Source organism: Oncorhynchus gorbuscha, linkage group LG11 (assembly GCF_021184085.1).
Source record: "Oncorhynchus gorbuscha isolate QuinsamMale2020 ecotype Even-year linkage group LG11, OgorEven_v1.0, whole genome shotgun sequence".
Classification (NCBI taxonomy): Eukaryota; Metazoa; Chordata; class Actinopteri; order Salmoniformes; family Salmonidae; genus Oncorhynchus; species Oncorhynchus gorbuscha.
Genome location: NC_060183.1, coordinates 76,936,130 through 76,958,110, shown reverse-complemented (window position 1 = coordinate 76,958,110; position 21,981 = coordinate 76,936,130). Strand labels below are relative to the sequence as shown.

General features: G+C 41.9%; 1 protein-coding gene across 2 annotated transcripts; it reads left to right on the top strand.

The window, feature by feature from the left end:
- The first annotated feature begins 6,448 nt into the window (after nt 1–6,448).
- Nucleotides 6,449–21,582, top strand: LOC123989488. Of its 2 annotated transcripts, none has more exons than XM_046290538.1 (8): nt 6,449–6,564; nt 6,654–6,752; nt 9,964–10,077; nt 11,324–11,804; nt 14,839–15,091; nt 18,277–18,357; nt 18,514–20,463; nt 20,620–21,582. In XM_046290538.1, the coding sequence occupies exons 2-8, from the start codon at nt 6,715–6,717 to the stop codon at nt 21,144–21,146; spliced, it is 3,444 nt and encodes a 1,147-aa protein (XP_046146494.1). In that variant the 5' UTR covers nt 6,449–6,564; nt 6,654–6,714; the 3' UTR covers nt 21,147–21,582. The 2 variants fall into 2 exon arrangements, with proteins under 2 accessions (XP_046146494.1, XP_046146495.1); XM_046290539.1 differs by having other exon boundaries at nt 6,538–6,559.
- The last annotated feature ends 399 nt before the right edge of the window (nt 21,583–21,981 follow it).

The following is a 21,981-nucleotide window of genomic DNA, read 5'->3' as shown; positions in this document are numbered from 1 at the left end:
CGTGCTAGGCAGGCTAAGCTATCGGTTATGGCCTACTGTCAATTTCCCGTCAACCGTTTATCATCTATGCAGATGATTCTGCACTGTTGGCTTCCCACCAAGACAAAACATGTGGTTTATTTTTTAAATGTTTTTATTTCACCTTTATTTAACCAGGTAGGCTAGTTGAGAACAAGTTTTCATTTACAACTGCGACCTGGCCAAGATAAAGCAAAGCAGTGCGACACAAACAACACAGTTACACATGGAATAAACAAACATACAGTCAATAATACAATAGAAAAAGTCTATATACAGTGTGTGCAAATGAGGTAGGATAAGGGAGGTAAGGCAATAAATAGGCCATAGTGGCGAAATAATTACAATATAGCAATTAAACACTGGAGTGATAAATGTGCAGAAGATGTGTAAGTAGAGATGCTGGGGTGCAAAGGAGCAAAATAAATAACGGGATGAGGTAGTTGGATGGGCTATTTGCGGATGGGCTATGTACAGGTGCAGTGATCTGTGAGCCGCTCTGACAGCTGGTGCTTAAAAGCTAGGGAGGGAGATATGAGTCTCCAGCTTCTGTGATTTTTGTAGTTTGTTCCAGTCATTGGCAGCAGAGAACTGGAAGGAAAGGCGGCCGAAGGAGGAATTGGCTTTGGGGGTGACCAGTGAAATATACCTGCTGGAGCGCGTGCTACGGGTGGGTGCTGCTATGGTGACCAGTGAGCTGAGATAAGGCAGGGTTTTACCTAGCAAAGAATTATAAATGACCTGGAGCCAGTGGGTTTGGCAACGAATATGAAGCGAGGGCCAGCCAACGAGAGCATACAGTTTGCAGTGGTGGATAGTATATGGGGCTTTGGTGACAAAACGGATGGCACTGTGATAGACTACGTCCAATTTGCTGAGTTGAGTGTTGGAGGCTATTTTGTAAATGATATCGCCGAAGTCAAGGATCGGCATGATTGAAGGAGGCTTTGTTGCGAAATAGGAAGCCGATTCTAGATTTAATTCTGGATTGGAGATGCTTAGTGTGAGTCTAGGAGGAGAGTTTACAGTCTAACTAGACATCTAGGTATTTGTAGTTGCCCACATATTCTAAGTCAGAACCACCCAAAGTAGTGATGCTGGACAAGGCGGGCAGGTGTGGGCAGAAGTATACAGAATGGTGACGTCTGCGTAGAGGTGGATCAGAGAATCACCAGCATCAAGAGCGACATCGTTGATGTATACAGAGAAAAGAGTCGGCCCGAGAATTGAACCCTGTGGCACCCCCATAGAGACTGCCAGAGGTCCGGACAACAGGCCCTCCAATTTGACACACTGAACTCTGTCTGAGAAGTAGTTGGTGAACCAGGCGAGGCAATCATTTGAGAAACCAAGGCTGTTGAGTCTGCCAATAAGAATGTGTTGATTGTCAGAGTCAAAAGCCTTGGCCAGGTCGATGAATACAGCTGCACAGTATTGTCTCTTATCAATGGCGGTTATGATATCGTTTAGGACATTGAGCGTGGCTGATGTGCACCCATGACTAGCTCAGAAACCAGATTGCATAGTGGAGAAGGTATGGAGAGATTCGAAATGGTCGGTGATCTGTCTGTTAACTTGGCTTTCGAAGACCTTAAAAAGGCAAGGTAGGATAGATATAGGTCTGTAGCAGTTTGGGTCTAGAGTGTCTCCTCCTTTGAAGAGGGGGATGACCTCGGCAGATTTCCAATCTTTGGGGATCTCAGACGATACAAAAGAGTTTGAACAGGCCAGTAATAGGGGTTGCAACAATTTCAGCAGATACTTTTAGAAAGAGGTTCCAGATTGTCGAGCTGCGCTGATTTGTAGGTGTCCAGATTTTGCAGCTCTTTCAGAACATCAGCTATCTGGATTTGGGTGAAGGATAAATGGAGGAGGCTTGGGCAAGTTGCAGTGGGGGGTACAGGGCTGTTGACCGGGGTAGGGGTAGCCAGGTGGAGAGCACGGCCAGCCGTAGAAAAATGCTTATTGAAATTCTCAATTATCACAGATTTATCGCTGTTAACAGTGTTTTCTAGCCTCAGTGCAGTGGGCAGCTGGGAGGAGGTGCTCTTATTCTCCATAGACTTTACAGTGTCCCAGAACTTTTTAGAGTTTGTGGTACAGGATGCACATTTCTGTTTGAAAAAGCTAGCATTTGCTTTCCTAACTGACTGTGTATATTGGTTCCTAACTTCCCTGAAAAGTTGCATATTGCGGGGGCTATTCGATACTAATGCAGTACACCACAGGATGTTTTTGTGCTGGTCAAGGGCAGTCAGGTCTGGAGTGAAGCAAGGGCTATATCTGTTACTGGTTCTACATTTTTTTGAATGGAGCATGGTTATTTCTGAAACTATCTGCCGCCATTGTCGCAACCCCTATTACCAGCCTGTTCAACCTCTCTTTCATATCGTCTGAGATCCCCAAGGATTGGAAAGCTGCCGCAGTCATCCCCCTCTTCAAAGGGGGAGACACCCTGGACCCAAACTGTTACAGACCTATATCCATCCTGCCCTGCCTATCTAAGGTCTTCGAAAGCCAAGTCAACAAACAGGTCACTGACCATCTCGAATCCCACCGTACCTTCTCCGCTGTGCAATCTGGTTTCCGAGCCGGTCACGGGTGCACCTCAGCCACACTCAAGGTACTAAACGATATCATAACCGCCATCGATAAAAGACAGTACTGTGCAGCCGTCTTCATCGACCTCGCCAAGGCTTTCGACTCTGTCAATCACCATATTCTTATCGGCAGACTCAACAGCCTCGGTTTTTCGGATGACTGCCTTGCCTGGTTCACCAATTACTTTGCAGACAGAGTTCAGTGTGTCAAATCGGAGGGCATGCTGTCCAGTCCTCTGGCAGTCTCTATGGGGGTGCCACAGGGTTCAATTCTCGGGCCGACTCTTTTCTCTGTGTATATCAATGATGTTGCTCTTGCTGCGGGCGATTCCCTGATCCACCTCTACGCAGACGACACCATTCTATATACTTTCGGCCCGTCATTGGACACTGTGCTATCTAACCTCCAAACGAGCTTCAATGCCATACAGCACTCCTTCCGTGGCCTCCAACTGCTCTTAAACGCGAGTAAAACCAAATGCATGCTTTCAACCGATCGCTGCCTGCACCCGCATGCCCGACTAGCATCACCACCCTGGATGGTTCCGACCTTGAATATGTGGACATCTATAAGTACCTAGGTGTCTGGCTAGACTGCAAACTCTCCTTCCAGACCCACATCAAACATCTCCAATCGAAAATCAAATCAAGAGTCGGCTTTCTATTCCGCAACAAAGCCTCCTTCACTCACGCTGCCAAGCTTACCCTAGTAAAACTGACTATCCTACCGATCCTCGACTTCGGCGATGTCATCTACAAAATGGCTTCCAACACTCTACTCAGCAAACTGGATGCAGTCTATCACAGTGCCATCCGTTTTGTCACTAAAGCACCTTATACCACCCACCACTGCGACTTGTATGCTCTAGTCGGCTGGCCCTCACTACATACTCGTCGCCAGACCCACTGGCTCCAGGTCATCTACAAGTCCATGCTAGGTAAAGCTCCGCCTTATCTCAGTTCACTGGTCACGATGGCAACACCCATCCGTAGCACGCGCTCCAGCAGGTGTATCTCACTGATCATCCCTAAAGCCAACACATCATTTGGCCGCCTTTCGTTCCAGTACTCTGCTGCCTGTGACTGGAACGAATTGCAAAAATCGCTGAAGTTGGAGACTTTTATCTCCCTCACCAACTTCAAACATCAGCTATCCGAGCAGCTAACCGATCGCTGCAGCTGTACATAGTCTATAGGAAAATAGCCCACCCATTTTCACCTACCTCATTCCCATACTGTTTTTATACTGTTTTTATTTATTTATTTTTCTGCTCTTTTGCACACCAATATCTCTACCTGTACATGACCATCTGATCATTTATCACTCCAGTGTTAATCTGCAAAATTGTATTATTCGCCTACCTCCTCATGCCTTTTGCACACATTGTATATAGACTGCCCATTTTTTTCTACTGTGTTATTGACTTGTTAATTGTTTATTCCATGTGTAACTCTGTGTTGTCTGTTCACACTGCTATGCTTTATCTTGGCCAGGTCGCAGTTGCAAATGAGAACTTGTTCTCAACTAGCCTACCTGGTTAAATAAAGGTGAAATAAAAAAATAAAAATAAAAAGGAAGGAACTTTTAAAGAATAACCAGGCATCCTCTACTGACGGAATGAGGTCAATATCCTTCCAGGATACCCTGGCCAGGTCGATTAGAAAGGCCTGCTCGCTGAAATGTTTTAGGGAGCGTTTGACAGTAAAAGTCCTCAGTGCTGAACTTCTGAATGTCAGTAAATGGCTATATGACAATAAGCTGTCACTTTGCTTGGAAAAACAGAGTCCATCTTGTTTGGGTCTAAAGTGAAATGAATGAAATCCCCTGACTTTAAGGTGGTAGTAGCTGACTTAGCAGAAGACTGCATAAGACTGTTAATTATCTTGGACGTGTGCTAGATACCCATCTGACAAGGGAGAGGATGGCACAAAAAGTTCTCTCCAAAGTGAACCATAAAATTAGGTTTCTGGATAAGTGCAATGGGGTCATTGGCAAGGGCTCTTGTTCAGTGCCACTTTGACTATTTGTGCTCTTCCTGGTACAGTGCCCCCAAGATAAGATTACTCAGGATTATTCTTACAATTCCAGCACTTCCACATCTTGACCATTCCCACTTTGAAAGCCTTAGATGCCTCAAAGGGGAGGAGAGTCTCAGAATAAATTGTGTCTTGTGAATAAGATTGTTAAGAGTATTTTTTTCCTTTATTTTACTAGGCAAGTCAGTTAAGAACAAATTCTTATTTTCAATGACAGCCTAGGAACAATGGATTAACTGCTTTGTTCAGGGGTAGAACGACAGATTTTTACCTTGTCAGTTCTGGGATTCAATCTTGCAACCTTTCGGTTACTAGTCCAACGCTCTAACCACTAGGCTACCTGCCACCCCATGGTCTCAAGGTATGGTCCCCGGGTACCTATGTACTACTTTAACTTGGTACTGGATAACCTAAACTATTCCACTAGAAGGAGTGAACAAACGTTGTTTGTTTTAGATTTAAAAATGCTATGGGGAAATAAACTTTTTATACTCAGCTGCCATTCTTTGGAATAGTCTTCCAAAGGATTTGAAATGTATAAAACCTCCATAGCTATTTTTTTTTAAATGGCTAAATAGTAGTATGTCCCAAAAGTTAGTCGTGAGACTGTAGGATGTGGCTGAGAAGGAAATTCCTGTTTATTTACAAGAGTTTATTTACAAGAGTGTACAAAGCTGTCATCAAGGCAAAAGGTGGCTACTTTGAAGAATCTCAAATATAAAATATAGATTTTGATTTGTTTAACACTTTTTAGTTACTACATGATTCCATATGTTATATTTCATAGTTTTGATGTCTTCACTGTTATTCTACAATGTAGAAAATAGTCAAAATAAAGAAAACCCTTGAATGAGTAAGTGTCCAAACATTTGACTGGTACTGTATATATATATATTCTTTTTTTAAATATATTTTTTTCTTCTAAAAAATATATATTTTCCTTTATTATTTTCCCCTAACCCTAACACCCATCCCCTAATTGAAGTGAACTTATCGACAGCAGCACTTCTACTTCCAGTTTATACATACTATATATAAAGGGAAGAAAAGGCCATTATTGAACATGGAGTACTGCCTTAATGTTGCTGGACCCCAGGAAGAGTAGCTGCTACCTTGGCAGCCACTAATAGTGATCTGTAATAAATACAAATACAAAGCAGTGTTTTTATGTACTGAAGAAGTTCATTTCAAAGTTGTTATTAGACTTAGGACAGACTGAGTGTTTCTAGACAAAAATGACTCCCCAAGTCCCTACATGTTCTGAGCTATTGATATAAAAAGTGGTGGATTTTGGACACTACGAAAGTAGCTTAAAGGAACGGAACAACCTAATTAGCCTACACGGTACATTTACAACTAGGCCAAACCCTGAGCTTAGTTCAGTTTTACCACTGATTATAAGCCACGATTACAACCAACCCGTAAACTTTTTACTATCCCAGAACTTAATATTAAACTACTGATTATAAAACATCTCTGAGTCAAACATTAGATGCTTTATGCAAAACCTTGTGTGATATGTGATTGTGTCTAAAATTGTAGTGTCAAGAAATATTTTGCTGCTTTCCTAATGAAATATCTTCTGAAGGGAGGAATCTGTAGGTCAGTTGTAACATACTGAAGATTTACATTTCAGAGTTGTTATTAGACTTTGGAAAGACCGACTGGCTTTAGTGTTCAGAAAAAAATGACTCCCCAAGTCCCTTCATGTTTTTGGTATAGTTGTTAAAGTTAGATTCACTTAAGGTTAGTGCTATGTGGGATCCTTGGGACATTCAAAGGCCAAAGTTGAATATGAAGCCACTGTCTGTCAACAGTATCTGTCAGCCGACTCCGCCCATTGAAAAGTTTAATACGCCATTAACATAGGAAGATCAGGGGGACTAAGGGTGCTGAAGAACTGAGTTAAGTGAGTATGAGTAAATTGGTTTTTGAGGTTGAAATTGTTATTGCGTTGTTGCACATAGAGCATTAATGTATTATGTTTGTGTTGTCTAGGTAGCTTTCCTGATTGCGAGATCTCTCTGAGCAACATAGTCTTAAAGAGACATTAGACGATATGGAGCTTGAGGGAGACCCTGAAGTCGTGAGTAGGAGGTGAGTCAGAGAGAGGGGCTGTCCATAATAGAGCAATAACAAGACTTCCTCTGTTTTGATTTTATTAGAGGATGTTTTAAGCGATTGATTTTAAGAGACTATATTTTTGACGCTACAAAAGCAGCGTAAAGAAACACAACGTCCTAACTATCCTACATGGTAAATGTACAATACTGTATGTGTCCTACACTGAACTATGCTGCTGGAATCTGGGGTTTTAAAGAATTTAAAACAGCTAACACTACAAAAAAAAGAGAGCCATACAATGTTTTCTGGGAAGTGTATAAGTTTGCCCCAATCCTTGCTATTCAAGGAGACATGGGATGAGACCTGTGAAAAAAGGCAGAGGGTTAAATGATTAGCTTATGGAACCGTCTTATCAATATATCAGAGGACAGAATAACAGAAACGTTTTTAAACTGAGATAAAACACACAACTACCACTGGAGAAAGGAAGTCAATTACATATTCAAGAAAGCTGATCTACAACACATATTTAGAAACAAGTTAAGATGCAATATCAACCTGATCAAACACAAGTTAACCCTTAGCTACAAAGACAAATGTTCAACTGAAAAATGGCTAAAACCAAAACTCTAAACTTACAACCAGATCAAAAACAGCTATGATCCAGAACCTTATCTCACCTATCACCTAACCAGAAACCAAAAGTCCTTGTGTGCCCAGTTGAGAACCAGGATAGTGCCTCTGGCAATTGAAGTAGGTAGGTCAAATGCCTTAGATGAGGGAGAGTGACAATGTACTGTCTGTGGTTTAAGGGGGGTAGAGAATAAACTGCACCTCTTAGTTTACTGTACTTTATATGATGATTTAAGAGCTATACTGTTCGACCAAATGTTGCATAGAAAACATGAACTCTTCTGGAGTAAAGATGAAGAAAAACGTAAATGGCTATTTAGGAAATAAATATTCCTGGTTGCAAATTTTATTTCCAAAGCTTGGAAGATGCAACAAGATAAGTTGAATACTTGAAAGGTTGTTTTCTCAATAGTTTTTCACTGCCGTATGAACGTATGTTTATATATCTATCCAGTTGAAGTTAGAAGTTTACATACACTTAGTTTGGGAGTCATTGAAACTCATTTTCAAACACTCCACAAATGTCTTGTTCACAAACTATAGTTCTGGGAAGTCGGTTAGGACATTTACTTTGTGCACGACACAAGTCATTTTTCAAACAATTTTTTACAGACAGATTATTTAACTTATAATTCACTGTATCACAATTCCAGTGGGTCAGAAGTTTACATACACTAAATTGAATGTGCCTTTAAACAGCTTGGAAAATTCAAGAAAATGATGGCATGGCTTTAGAAGCTTCTGATAGGCTAATTGACATAATTTGAGTCAATGGGAGGTGTATCTGTGGATGCATTTCAAGGCCTACCTTCAAACTCAGTGCCTCTTTGCTTGACATCCTGGGAAAATCAGAAGAAATCAGCCAATACCTCTAGTCTGGTTCATCCTTGGGAGCAATTTCCAAATGCCCGAAGGTACCACGTTCATCTGTACAAACAATAGTATGCAAGTATAAACACCATGGGAACACGCAGCCGTCATACCGCTCAGGAAGGAGATGCGTTCTGTCTCCTAGAGATGAACGTACTTTGGTGCGAAAAGTGCAAATAAATCCCAGAACAACAGCAAAGGACCTTGTGAAGATGCTGGAGGAAACAGGTACAAAAGTATCTATATCTACAGTAAAAAGAGTCCTATATCGACATAACCTGAAAGGCCACTCAGCAAGGAAAAAGACACTGCTCCAAAACTGCCATAAAAAAGCCAGACTATGGTTTGCAACTGCACATGGGGACAAAGAAATGTCCTCTGGTCTGATGAAACAAAAATATAACTATTTGGCCATAATGATCATTGTTATGTTTGGAGGAAAAAGGGGGATGCTTGCATGCCGAAGAACACCATCCCAGCCGTGAAGCACGGGGGTGGCAGCGTCATGTTGTGGGGATGCTTTGCTGCAGGAGGGACTGATGCACTTCACAAAATAGATGGCATAATGAGGTAGGAAAGTTATGTGGATATATTGATGCAACATCTCAAGACATTAGTCAGGAAGTTAAAGCTTGGTCGCAAATGGCTCTTCCAAATGGACAATGGCCCCAAGCATACTTCCAAAGTTGTGGCAAAATGACTGAAGGACAACAAAGTCAAGGTATTGGAGTAGCCATCACAAAACCCTGACCTCAATCCTATAGAAAATTTGTGGGCAGAACAGAAAAGGTGTGTGTGAGAAAGGAGGTCTTACAAACCTGACTCAGTTACACCAGCTCTCAGGAGGAATGGGCCAAAATTCACCCAACTTATTGTGGGAAGCTTGTGGAAGGCTACCTGAAACATTTGACCCAAATTAAACAATTTAAAGGCAATATTACCAAATACTAATTGAGTGTATGTAAACTTCTGACCCACTGGGCATGTGATGAAAGAAATAAAAGCTGAAATAAATCATTCTCTTTACTATTATTCTGACATTTCACATTATTAAAATAAAGTGGTGATCCTTAGTTACGTAAAACAGGGAATTTTTACTAGGATTAAATGTCAGGAATTGTGAAAAACTGAGTTTAAATGTATTTGGCTAAAGTGTATGTAAACTTCAGACTTCAACTGAATATATATATATATATGTATGTGTGTGTGTAAGTGTGCACATATAGACATAATTATTTTATTTAGCTACAGCAAACACAGTGTCTTATAAGCCCATGTGGGAGGGGCATCCTCTGGCAGGTAGCCTAGTGTTTAGAGCCAGAAACCAAAATGTTGCTGGATCGAATCCCCGAGTTGACAAGGTAAAAATCTGACGTTCTGCCCCTGAACAAGGCAGTTAACCCACTGGTCCCCGGGAGGCCGTCATTGTAAATAAGAATGTGTTCTTAACTGACTTGCCGAGTTAAATAAAGGTATATTTTTTATTTTTTAAATGCTGAAGATGCAATAATAAAATGTATCAATTAATCAAATCCATCAATCATGTACCAAACTGAGGCCAAACCCTGAGCAAAGTTCAGTTTTACCACTGATTATAGTCCAGAATTACAACCAACCCATAAACCTTTACAATCCCATAAATTAATGTTACACTACGGATTATAAAACATCTCTGAATCAAAAATTAGTTGCTTAAAACAAAACCTTGTGATATGTGATAACAATATTGTCTGAATTGTAGTGTCGAGGAGGAGAGAGTTGAGTCACCTGGTCTCAGCTGCCTGTCTATGAAGAGTAACAGGTCAATGTTTGAACCCATTCACTTCAGAGGAGAAACCATGCACCCGGATCTCAGGTGAGAGGTTTGAAAAAGGCCAGACTGCAACATTACATAGTTTCAGCCCGGTCGCACCAACTAGATATAGGATAGTATACGTTTTTTGAGCACAAATGGTCTGTTCACACCAAAATAATATAATCAGCTCTATCATATGAATCCGCATCATGGAGGAACATATATCATGTGACATGGGCTGCATTCCGAACACACAGTCCTCTCAGTCCTCAAATTAAGTGGATTAAATGAAGTGGATACTTCTGATGACGTATCATAACATATGATGAGTTGCAGAGCAAGGAGCGAGGGAAGAATTCATTCATTTTAAATGGACCACCCTTGCCCGGAAATTTGTCACTTGTTCATCCTACAGTTGTGTTTTCAGTTATCATGGAAAAACCAATAGCTGTTGTGTGTGTTTATATGCGCTACAGTCAATTATGATTGCTTTTCATATCTAGGCTGGAAGACAAAGCATCCGCAGACATCGAATACTAGCCATCCAAACGATATCAGGTCAAATGGAAAATTACAACGTATAAGTGTGATGTTAGGGAAAGTTATATGAGCTAGCTAACGTTTCCAAAAGCTAACCAAACAAAAACATCATTACTTTTACGATACGTGTTTGTGCCGTCATGTGCATCAGGAGCACAATTTCTGACTGTTTTTACTTACATTTGTATGTTGACTTCTCCATATTGATGTTGGTTTTATGTTTCGGATGACTTTTCTTAGCGGATGTACAATCATCGCAAATTGAATTATGGGGCGTTTCAGGACAGCACACTCGATCACAAACGAGGGCTGTTACGTTGCCAACTTCCTTTGCTTGGCTAATTCTTTGGACCGACGGCAAAGATGGCCGCGTGAGTTTCCCGAAGGGCATAAAGTGAGGGTGTCTTTTACATGTTTGAAGCGCAGCCATAGAGGAATGTATCATATCATGTGACATGGAGGATCGTATAACACCATGTGACACGGAAGAATCTAAAAAAATATAATATAATGTTAATTGGTGCGACCAGGTTGACCGTTTTGAAGGAAGGCAATACACAGTTAACTCTCTCTCTCTCTCTCTCTCTCTCCCCCTGTATCTTTTTTTTTCTCTCTCTCTCTCTCTCTCTCTCTCTCTCTCTCTCTCTCTCTCTCTCTCTCTCTCTCTCTCTCTCTCTCTCTCTCTCTCTCTCTCTCTCTCTCTCTCTCTCTCTCTCTCTCTCTCTCTCTCTCTCTCTCTCTCTCTCTCTCTCTCTCTCTCTGCCAGTTTGCTGACTGTGCGTCATTTCAGATGCCCTTTGTGTTCAGATGTGTTGACAAACCCGGTCTCCATTCCCTGTGGACACAGTTACTGCAGGCAGTGTATCAGCACACACTGGGCCCAGCCCGGCCATGCAGGAAACTATGTGTGCCCCCAGTGCAATAAGAGATTCAGAGCCAAGCCTGAGCTCTACACTAACACAGCCTTGGTCAAGGTGCTCCACGAGCTCCAGCAGGCAGGCTTCAGTCCTGCCCTCCCTGCTCTGGGCTACGCTGGGCCCATGGATGTGGCATGTGATATATGCTCTGGCCAGAAGCTGAGGGCGGTTAAGTCCTGTTTGACCTGCACTGTCTCCTACTGTGAGCCTCACGTCAGGCAGCACTACACCATCCCAGCTCTGCAGAGACACACCCTGGCCGATGTCATTGGATACGGTGGACACAAAGACCACCATGGTAACACTGGAAAGAAAGAGAGAATCAAAGAGGTACTGTCATTAGAAATATAATACTAGACATGACTACAAGCACTTATCTGGGTTGTTCCACCAATCGAGTACTTTTTGGGTAGTGTAATTTGGTCATTTAAATGTTTTTACATTTTAGCAGTCGGTCATAAAGGCACATGAATAACTTCAATAATCATGTTTTCCCATCACAAGAGGTGAAATAAATAAAATGACTATAGTAAGTGGCAAATAAAGTAACATATTTGACCATAACAGGGTTGATGTTTTCATCTTAAATCGGCCAGGGGTAAGGGAGAGGGCCAGGGTTATGGGAGAGGGCCAGGGGTAAGGGAGAGGGCCAGGGGTAAGGGAGAGGGCCAGGGGTAAGGGAGAGGGCCAGGGGTAAGGGAGAGAGCCAGGGGTAAAGGAGAGGGTAAGGGAGATGGCCAGGGGTAGGGGAGAGGAACAGGGATAAGGGAGAGGGGTAAGGGAGAGGGCCAGTGGTAAGGGAGAGGGAGAGGGGTAAGGGAGAGGGCCAGGGATAAGCGAGAGGGGTAAGGGAGAGGGAGAGGGGTAAGGGAGAGGGCCAGGGGTAAGGGAGAGGACCAGGGGTAAGGGAGAGGGAGAGGGGTAACGGAGAGGTGCAAGTTTAGTCATTTTTTACCTTCATACTGGCTTCACATGCTCGTGGAAAATAGGAAACTGGGAAGTGGAAAGTACGACATGATAGTGTTCAAATTATGTTGAAGTCATAACAATTCTTTAACCAATACAATTCTAGCTTGCTTGATAAGCTAGCTAACAATTCTAATAATAAAGTTAGCTAGCTTGCTTAACATTGACAATATGGTCAGACTAGCTACATCAAAATATTGACATGGTTGTAATGGTCAAAATCTGATTTGTCATCATCTTTTGGTTGAAAAGGGGAAAGGTCGGTGGTGTAAAGTCACAACTCGGATAACAACATTTTCCCACTTGTAATTCCGACATGGAGGGTTGTTAAAGTGAACTTTCCCACTGGGAACTAGGAGCTCCGATAGCACGTGAATGTGGCATCAGCATTACTCCTGTCACAGGCGTCCTCCTCTTCATCTGAAGAGGAGAGGCGAGAAGGATCGGAGGACCAAAATGCGGCGTGGTATGTGTTCATGATGAAATTTAATAAAGAAAACACTGAACACTGAAACACTATACAAAACAATAAACGTGAAGCTAAATGAGAACTGTGATGACACAAGCAATCAACATAGACAATCACCCACAAACAAACAGTGAAACCCAGGCTACCTAAGTATGATTCTCAATCAGAGACAACTAATGACACCTGCCTCTGATTGAGAACCATACTCTGCCGAAACATAGAAATCCCAAAATCATAGAAAAACAAACATAGACTGCCCACCCCAACTCACGCCCTGACCATACAAAATAATGACAAAAACAACAGAAATAAAGGTCAGAACGTGACAACTCCGTCATATAGTATTCTTTCTAACAAAGATATCAACAAATATTTTAGGATGTTGTGGACCCCTGGAAATAATCAGAATTAATGTAAACATTATGGTTTTAAAAACATAGCTTGTCCAAAAAAGTGGTCTCTTGGGGTAAGCCGCTGGACATAAGAAGTTAACCTCTTAAGAATCCAACTCTTTTTTTCAATTTCCACCTAAAATTACATACCCAAATCTAACTGCCTGTAACTCAGGCCCTGAAGCAAGGATAGGCATATTATTGTTACTATTTCAATGGAAACACTTTAAAGGTTGTGGAAATGTGAAAGGAATGTAGGAGAATATAACATAATAGATATGGTAAAAGATAATACAGAAAGATAAGATAATAAAGAAAAAAACAACCGTTCTTTTGTATTTGTTTTGTACCATCATCTTTGAAATGCAAGAGGAAGGACAAAATGTAGTTATTCCAGCCCAGCTGCAATTTAGATTTTGGCCAATATATGTGCAAAGTTTTAGACTGATCCAATGAACCATTGCGTTTCAGTAAAATGATTTGTATCAATACTGCCCACATGTGCCTAATTTGTTTATTAATAACTTTTCCAGTTTAACACTGTGCACTCTCCTCAAGCAATAGCATGGTATTATTTCACTGTAATAGCTACTGTAAATTGGACAGTGCAGTTCGATTAACAAGAATTTAAGCTTTCTGCCAATATCAGATATGTTTATGTCCTGGGAAATTCTCTTGTTACTTACACTTTTAACATAGGCCCTGTTGTTACCTCATATTCCAGCGATAATGCCTTGCATTACGCCTGGGAAGAAAACACACAACTTGCCGTTGGCTCAACTTACACCAAGGCAAACATTTTGACAATATTAGCCCACACAGCTACAAGGATGCACTTTCATGCCAGGTTTAGGACCTCATTTTAAGCTTATATAGACCCCAACTGATGTATAGAACAATCTTAAAATGATCTACTTTGATTTAGATACAAATATCATGAAACCTACAACACAAACCTATAACTCAATTTTCCACCCCAAAACACCAGAAAATGGACAAAATGAGTGGAAATATCTCACATGCTTTTACATTATGATTTGACATATATGTGTTCTATGTTGCTTTTGAAAAAAATATTTAAAAAGTTTCACTATATTAAAACGAGAATGTCGTTCACATAACAGGGTTGACCTTAAAATGAAAGAGAGACATAAATGTATCACTAAACACATTGAATAAATAATAATAATAACCAGAAATTACTTCAAAGCAACAAAATAACTTTACAATGAGAAATTGAGAAATGTTGTGATTTCATTGGGTAAGAATCTTCCTAGAAGTCAGAAAAACAAAACGCAGATTTCTTTGCACTTTCGCAAGTCTTTATTCATAAAAATCTGATTTATTGAATTTTCCATGCAGTCTTCATTATTTTATATGCACTTAATTTAATATAACAGGCTTTTACAATTCGTTATTTGTGCACAATCTCTACTTAAAACATCAAAGGCAGGAAAAACGTTCTCTATTCGTGGAACGACCCAACTATTGTTGATATAATGAGACTTACTGTGTGTGTGTCCTGTTTACTCTTCAGGAGAGAAATAATGAGAATGAGGTGGAGGGGAGCGTCTCTAAAAAGATGAAGATGGGGGAAGAAGATTCTGAGCTGAAGAAAATCATCTCTGAGCTGAGGAAGGAGAATTCAGTATTAAAACAAGAGGCAATTGAGAAACAACGGATGGACATCAGAACTGCTGACCTGTATAAGACCATCAACAAACTCCGCTCAGACCTTCAGCAAAAAGCAGCTGAGACTCAGAGAGGAAACCTGGAGAATATTACAGCTGGTCAGTGTTAGGGTTGAATATTTTACCGGTATTTTACAAATGTTTCATTCCGAGAATAAATCACTTTTCTCCCGGGTAACCCGGTATTTCACGCCAAAACCGAAAGTGTGATTCAAAAGCATTGTAAAGCATATACTCGACCATGGAAACCCATTTCATGAAGCTCCCGACAAACACTTATTGTGCCGACATTGTTTCCAGAGGCTGTTTGGAACTTGTTGCAACCGAGGACAGGCGATTTCAGCACATGGCTGTCCTGTTCTGTGAGCTTGTGAGGCCTACCACTTCACGCTGAGCCTTTGCTGCTCCTAGATGTTTCCACTTCACAATAACAGCACTTACAGTTGACCAGGCAGCACTAGCAGCGCATAACTTTGATGAACTGACTTGTTGGAAAGGTGACATCCTATGACAGTGCCATGTTGAAAGTCACTGAGCTCTTCAGTACGGGCCATTCTACTGCCAATGTTCATCTACAGAGATTGCATGGCTGTGTGCACGATTTTATACACCTGGCAGCAATGGGTGTGGCTGAAATAGGTGAATCCACTCATTTGAATGGGTGTCCACATCCTTATGGCCATTTAGTGTATTTCCCCAAATGTTAATGGCCTACCTCTTTCTCTCTCTGTTGTTGCTTCATTAATTAATCGTCTTCAACAGTTACATTTAATACATTTCGTTGTCCTTATCTTAATCATTCTTGAATAATATAAGAATTAGATGCAGAAGGCTTTCACTTCTCTTCACGAAGATTGTATGGTTATATGGATCTGAATAAATAACTGCTATAACCTACCGCATTTGCTCTTCTTTCAAACTACCCGTGAGTTCTATTGGCTGCTGTATTTAACATTCAGCAAACAAGAGCTTGTGTCCCTCTTTGAATAGTCTTTTGGTATAAGAAATGTTTAAAAAAATGTCCAGCAGCCTATTCTAGTCTTGCTTTTCCTGCATGGGACTCCAAGAGCTAAGGAGCGTTTTTTAAGGAGAGAGGCCAGCAGAGCACAGGTGTCTGGGTATTGAGCAGCTGCTCAATATCCCTGCTCAATACCCCTGCTCAATATGATGGGTTATTATAACCCATCATTAATTAATGAAATATAACATATATGACATCTACAGTGCAATCAGGAAAGTATTCAGACCCCTTGACTTTTTCCACATTTTGTTACATTACAGCCTTATTCTAAAATTGATTAAATAGTTTCCCCCCTTAATCTACACACAATAACCCATAATGACAAAGCAAAAACAGGTTTAGACATCTTTGCAAATTTCTTTAAAAGAAAAATATCACATTTACATAAGAATTCAGACCCTTACTCAGTACTTTGTTGAAACACCTTTGGTAGCGATTACAGCCTCGCGTCTTCTTGGGTATGACGCTGCAAGCTTGACATACCTGTATTTGGGGAGTTTCTCCCATTCTTCTCTGCAGATAATTTCAAACTCTGTCAAGTTGGATGGGGAGCGTCGCTGCACAGTTATTTTCAGACCTCCCCAGAAATGTTCAATCAAGTCCAGGCTCTGGCTGGGCTACTCAAGGACATTCAGAGACTTGTCCCGAAGCCACTCCTGCATTGTCTTGGCTGTGTGCTTAGGGTCATTGTCCTGTTGGAAGGTAAACCTTTGCCCCAGTCTGAGGTCCTGAGTTCTCTGGAGTAGGTTTTAATCAAGGATCTCTCTGAACTTTGCTCCGTTCATCTTTCCCTCGATCCTGACAAGTGTCCCAGTTCCTGCTGCTGAAAACATCCCCACAGCATGATACTGCCACCACCATGGTTCACCATAGGGATGGTGCCAAGTTTCCTCCAGACATGATGCTTGGCATTCAGGCCAAAGAGTTCAATCTTTGTTTCACCAGATCAGAGAATCTTGTATCTCATGGTCTGAGAGTCCTTTAGGTGCCTTTTGGCAAACTTCAAGCTGTCTGTCATGTCCCTTTTACTAAGAAGTGGCTTCTGCCTGGCCACTCTACCATAAAGGCTTGATTGGTGGAGTGCTGCAGAGATGGTTGTCCTTCTGGAAGGTTCTCCCATCTCCACAGAGGAACTCTGGAGCTCTGTCAGAGTGACCATCGGGTTCTTGGTCACCTCCCTGACCAAAAGGCCTTTCTCCCCATATTGCTCAGTTTGGCTGGGAGGCCAGCTCTAGGAAGAGTCTTGGCCTCCATAATTCAATTTAAGAATGATTGAGGCCACTGTATTCTTGAGGACGTTCAATGCTGCAGACATGTTTTGGTACCCTTCCCCAGATCTGTGCCTTGACACAATACTGTCTCGGAGCTCTACAGACAATTCCTTCGACCTCATGGCTTGGTTTTTGTTCAGACATCCACTGTCAACTATGGGACCTTATATAGACAGGTGTGTGCCTCTCCAAATCATGTCCAATCAATTGAATTTACCGCAGGTGTACTCCAATCAAGTTGTAGAAACATCTAAAGGATGATCAATGGAAACACGATGCACCTGATCTCAATTTCGATTCTTATAGTAAAGGGTAAGTCGCTCTGGATAAGAGCGTCTGCTAAATGACTTAAATGTAAATGTAAATGGGTCTGAATACTTATGTAAATAAGTTTGCAAAAATGTCTAAAAACCTGTTTTCACTTTGTCATTATGGGGTATTGTGTGTAGATTGATGAGAGAAAAAAGGGATTTAGTCCATTTTAGAATATGGCTGTAACGTAACAACATTTGGAAATATTCAAGGGGTCTTAATACTTTCCAAATGCAATGTATAGAGATATATATCAATCTACAACAGGATTATCTATTTTGGATTCAATTTGAATGGATTTGATAGAGAGAGAAAGATGCTGAGATCGGTTGTCTGTCCCCACCCTGAGCGTTGAAGATTCATCATGCAGAGGCCATAGAGAAGCTAGAGTTAGACATGGCATATATTTAACAGTTCCATTCCATGCTGTTCATAGAAATAATTTATTATAATTTTACAGGTTTCTCACAGTTATTTTTCCCAGGAAAAGGGAGTGGTTTTAGGCGGCAAATCCCAGTAAATCTCGGTGTCTCCCGCAATCAACTCTAGTCAGTGTGACTATGATCCTATCAGAATGACAGTTATATATTTCTGAAGTAAATAAGATAGTATTATCAGCATGTCTCCTTGTGTGGACTATTGTCTCATATCTTACTGTTCTCTCCCATGTGGTCTCTCAGGCTGGGTGGAGGTGCCAGCTCTGGGTCGGCCCATTCACCCTGGAATGCTGTATAACTGTTGCTCTGAGTCCTTCACTCCAGGTAACTCTACATTTAAGTGATATCTGCACCGATTATGTTCAGAATTATTATGTGTTTATAGGGATAGTGGAATGGATGAGAATAATATAAATGTCTTGGAGAATATGGAATTATATTAAATTATAATACTGTACATGACATTTTCACTCCCTTCAGACTTCTTGTGTGACTCAGACAATAAGATAAAAAGGAAAATATCCCTGCCGTTCCCATTCACTGAGACCAAGGTAATAGAGACAGACTCTCTGCAGGAGAGGTTCAGAGCTTTGGGACTGGATCAGCCAATCAGAACCAGTTTCCTGTCTGGACTGGTGGATGTGGGAGGAGCTGCAGAGTATCTAAACCATCCTCTCCTGCACAAAGGGGACTATGTGACTCTGCACTACAAAAGAACCACCCGACTGGATCAGTTGACTTTCTTCCTGTTAGAGAAGGTGAGGTGTCCTGAAGTGATTCAGCAGCAAACATCCACACACATGGTCATGGCTGTGACATATGGAACTCAGGCCTTCATCGTTTGTAAGACCAGCAGAACATGGACCATGAGCAAAGTTATCAATAAACTGAAGAAAATGATCCAATTTCTCACAGCAGAGGACGGAGCGTCTCAACTAGCTACATCTTCTGGTCTCACCTGTACCTACTATGGAGATCTTGAGACAAATAGAGGTGATAGAGAGATAACTGATCTCAGTGAGTCCTTCCCTAAGCTGCTGGGTCTCAGTGGAGAGAAGGCTGTTCCTTTGAGAGTTTGGCTCTGCCCTCTGAAGAACCTGTACCCTGCAGCAACCTGTGTGAGGGAGATCAGTGAAGACCTGCAGTCCAGGGTAGAGAGAGAGATGGAACACTACAGATACACAGGCACAAGGTGTGAGGAGATGGTAAAGCATGAGTGGGTCAGTAAAGTTCAGGACCTGAAAGATAAATTGATCAATTTTATAGATCTCATTCAACAGTACCTAGCTCAACTGCAGAAACTCATGGGTAGAATTTTGGTGTCTGTGAGGTCAGGAGTGCAGGAGGAGAAAGCTGTTGAAGAGGAGATGAAAGGTCATGACCTGTCCCCGTTCAGAATGGAAGCAACAGGACAGTGGCTGGATGACAAACAGGCTGAGCTGAAGTTCCTTGAATCTCTTGACTCTAAAATCAGATCTAAGATGGTGTCTACAGACCAGCTGCAAAAAGTCATTAGTAATTCAAAGACAGACACTGTGGTGTGTTTCACTCTCACCTCTCTGGGTGAAACAGACCTGTATCTCTCATCCCTGAAGCAGCATCTTGACTCCCTACAGACATACTCACAGACCAGGCCTGGCCACCGCTACCAGCACACTCAACCCTGGTTCAAGTCTGAGGAGAACAAGGAGAGAGTAACAACGGCAGCTAGAGCTTTTCTTGATTTCGTTAAGGTCACCAAGAAACTCAAGATCGTTGCAACCTCCATTCCAAATGATTCCACTCCTGGAGCCTCCATCCGTCTCTACCAGGGAGGCAGGTTAGTGGACTCTGACTATGAAGCTGTGTCAAAGCCTGAGACCGTTAAGGTAGTAGACACAGAGCAGAGTAGTGTGACCCTCCTCTTATCCCCGTCAAAGACTGGACACACTGACAGGTTCAGAGTGGAGTACAGACCTGTCAGACCTGACCTGTTCTTTCTCCATGAGGAGAAGAACTGGAGAAGCATGACGACCGGAGAAAATGGGAAAGCCTTTGTGATATCAGGCCTGGAGAGAGATACACAGTACCAGATCAGACACAGAGCAGAGGACATGGCAGGAGTGACTAGTGAGTTCAGTGACATCACTGTGGCAGAGACTGGGTCAGGGTCTGAGCCTGGGCGTCCGGTAGTCCAGTCAGCAGACAGAAACTCGGTCACTCTGACCTGGAGAAGACCAGTGGAGGCTGCAAAGGGACGGCCTGTGCTCCACTACAGACTGGAGTACAGAGAGGAGGGACAGGACGAGTGGGTCATACTGCTAACAGACAGGGACGAGTGTGTGTACTCCCTAACACCCACACACACCTCTTGCAGAGTCAGAGTATGTGCCATCTATAGAGAGGGAGACATGAGTGAACCTAGCAAAGAAACAGTCATCCCACTGGCAGGTACGGTTATTTTGAGTATTATATTATTCATACTTCAGTATAACATGCACCTGTTCCAAAATCTAGTAAACCATCATGTTGTATCTCAAATCAGATTTTTCCTTTCTAATCTATAGTGACATTTGTGATCGTGGTAATTGTTGTTCCTCTCCACAGCTGATGTGACTCTGGACCCTGATACAGCTCACTGTGAGTTGATCCTGTCTGATAATGGGAGGAGAGTGACAGTAGGAAAAAAAAGGAAGGTTCCTAATAATCCACAGAGATTTGATGGGTGGGCCTGTATCCTGGGAAAGGAGGGCTTCCGCTCTGGACGACACTTCTGGCACGTGGAGGTGAATATTGGGGTGGAGGCAAGTTGGGCTGTAGGAGTGACCAGGGAGTCTGCTGAAAGGAAAGGATGGTTCTCTTTCTCTCCGAATGAAGGTTACTGGTGTCTAAGTAAACCTTCTTGTAGTTCCACCCTGTGTGTCTTCAAGACCAACCTCCCCTGGCCCTCTAACCTCAAATTGTTGGATGTGTGTGTGGATATTGAGGAGAGGTGGGTCTCCTTCTACAACGGCGTGTCCAGGAGTCACGTTTACACCATCACTGACATGGTCTTCACTAAGGGAGAGAGGATTTACCCACTGTTGCGAACTTATGGAAGAGATAAAGGCCTTGTGATCCAGGAGCTGAAATAGACTTCCAGGCATCATAAGAACCCTTGAACAGAAAAGTGGGCAGTCATCCAAAAAGCAGACAACATTAGAGGTTCAGAGTGCGTCCTAATTATCTCCCTTTGTCCCATAGTGTGCACTTGCTCACCCCCCTTCACTGATTTGAAAGAAAATTACTGGTATAAGAAATATGGTGGAAACTAACTCCCACTAGCACATGACTCCACCAATCCAAAATATTAATGGAGAGTAATGAACGAGTGCACACTTCAGGAGGAAGGGAGAGATTTTTGGGACACAGACTCAGCGTGTGTGACATTCTGTTGCGCAGTTTAGGGAATTCCACAATCACACACCAGTGCTGTACCTCCCTCTAGTGGCTGGTGTCTGCAGCACATATGTCTGCCAATGTGTGAATAGAAATCTCCAGGGGGTCAGCAATGGGCGCCAAAACAGCCTGCAGTGGGAGGGGGGGTTATTGTCTGCATCATTTCCAATCCCCCATATATTTTTGGGGTAAACATACATACATACATACATACATACATACATACATACATACATACATACATACATACATACATACATACATACATACATACATACATACATACATACATACATACATACATACATACATACATACATACATTGTATATATACATACATATATTTTTTAACCTATATTTTCCTTTATTATTTTCCCCTAACCCTACCTCCCATCCCCAAATTGTAGTGAACTTATAGACAACAGCACTTAGGCTTCTACTTCGAGTTTATATATATACTATATACATTTTACTGACACAGTATATTTAAAATGTGTTATATTTTGTTTGTTTTAAATCTCATCTTTCAG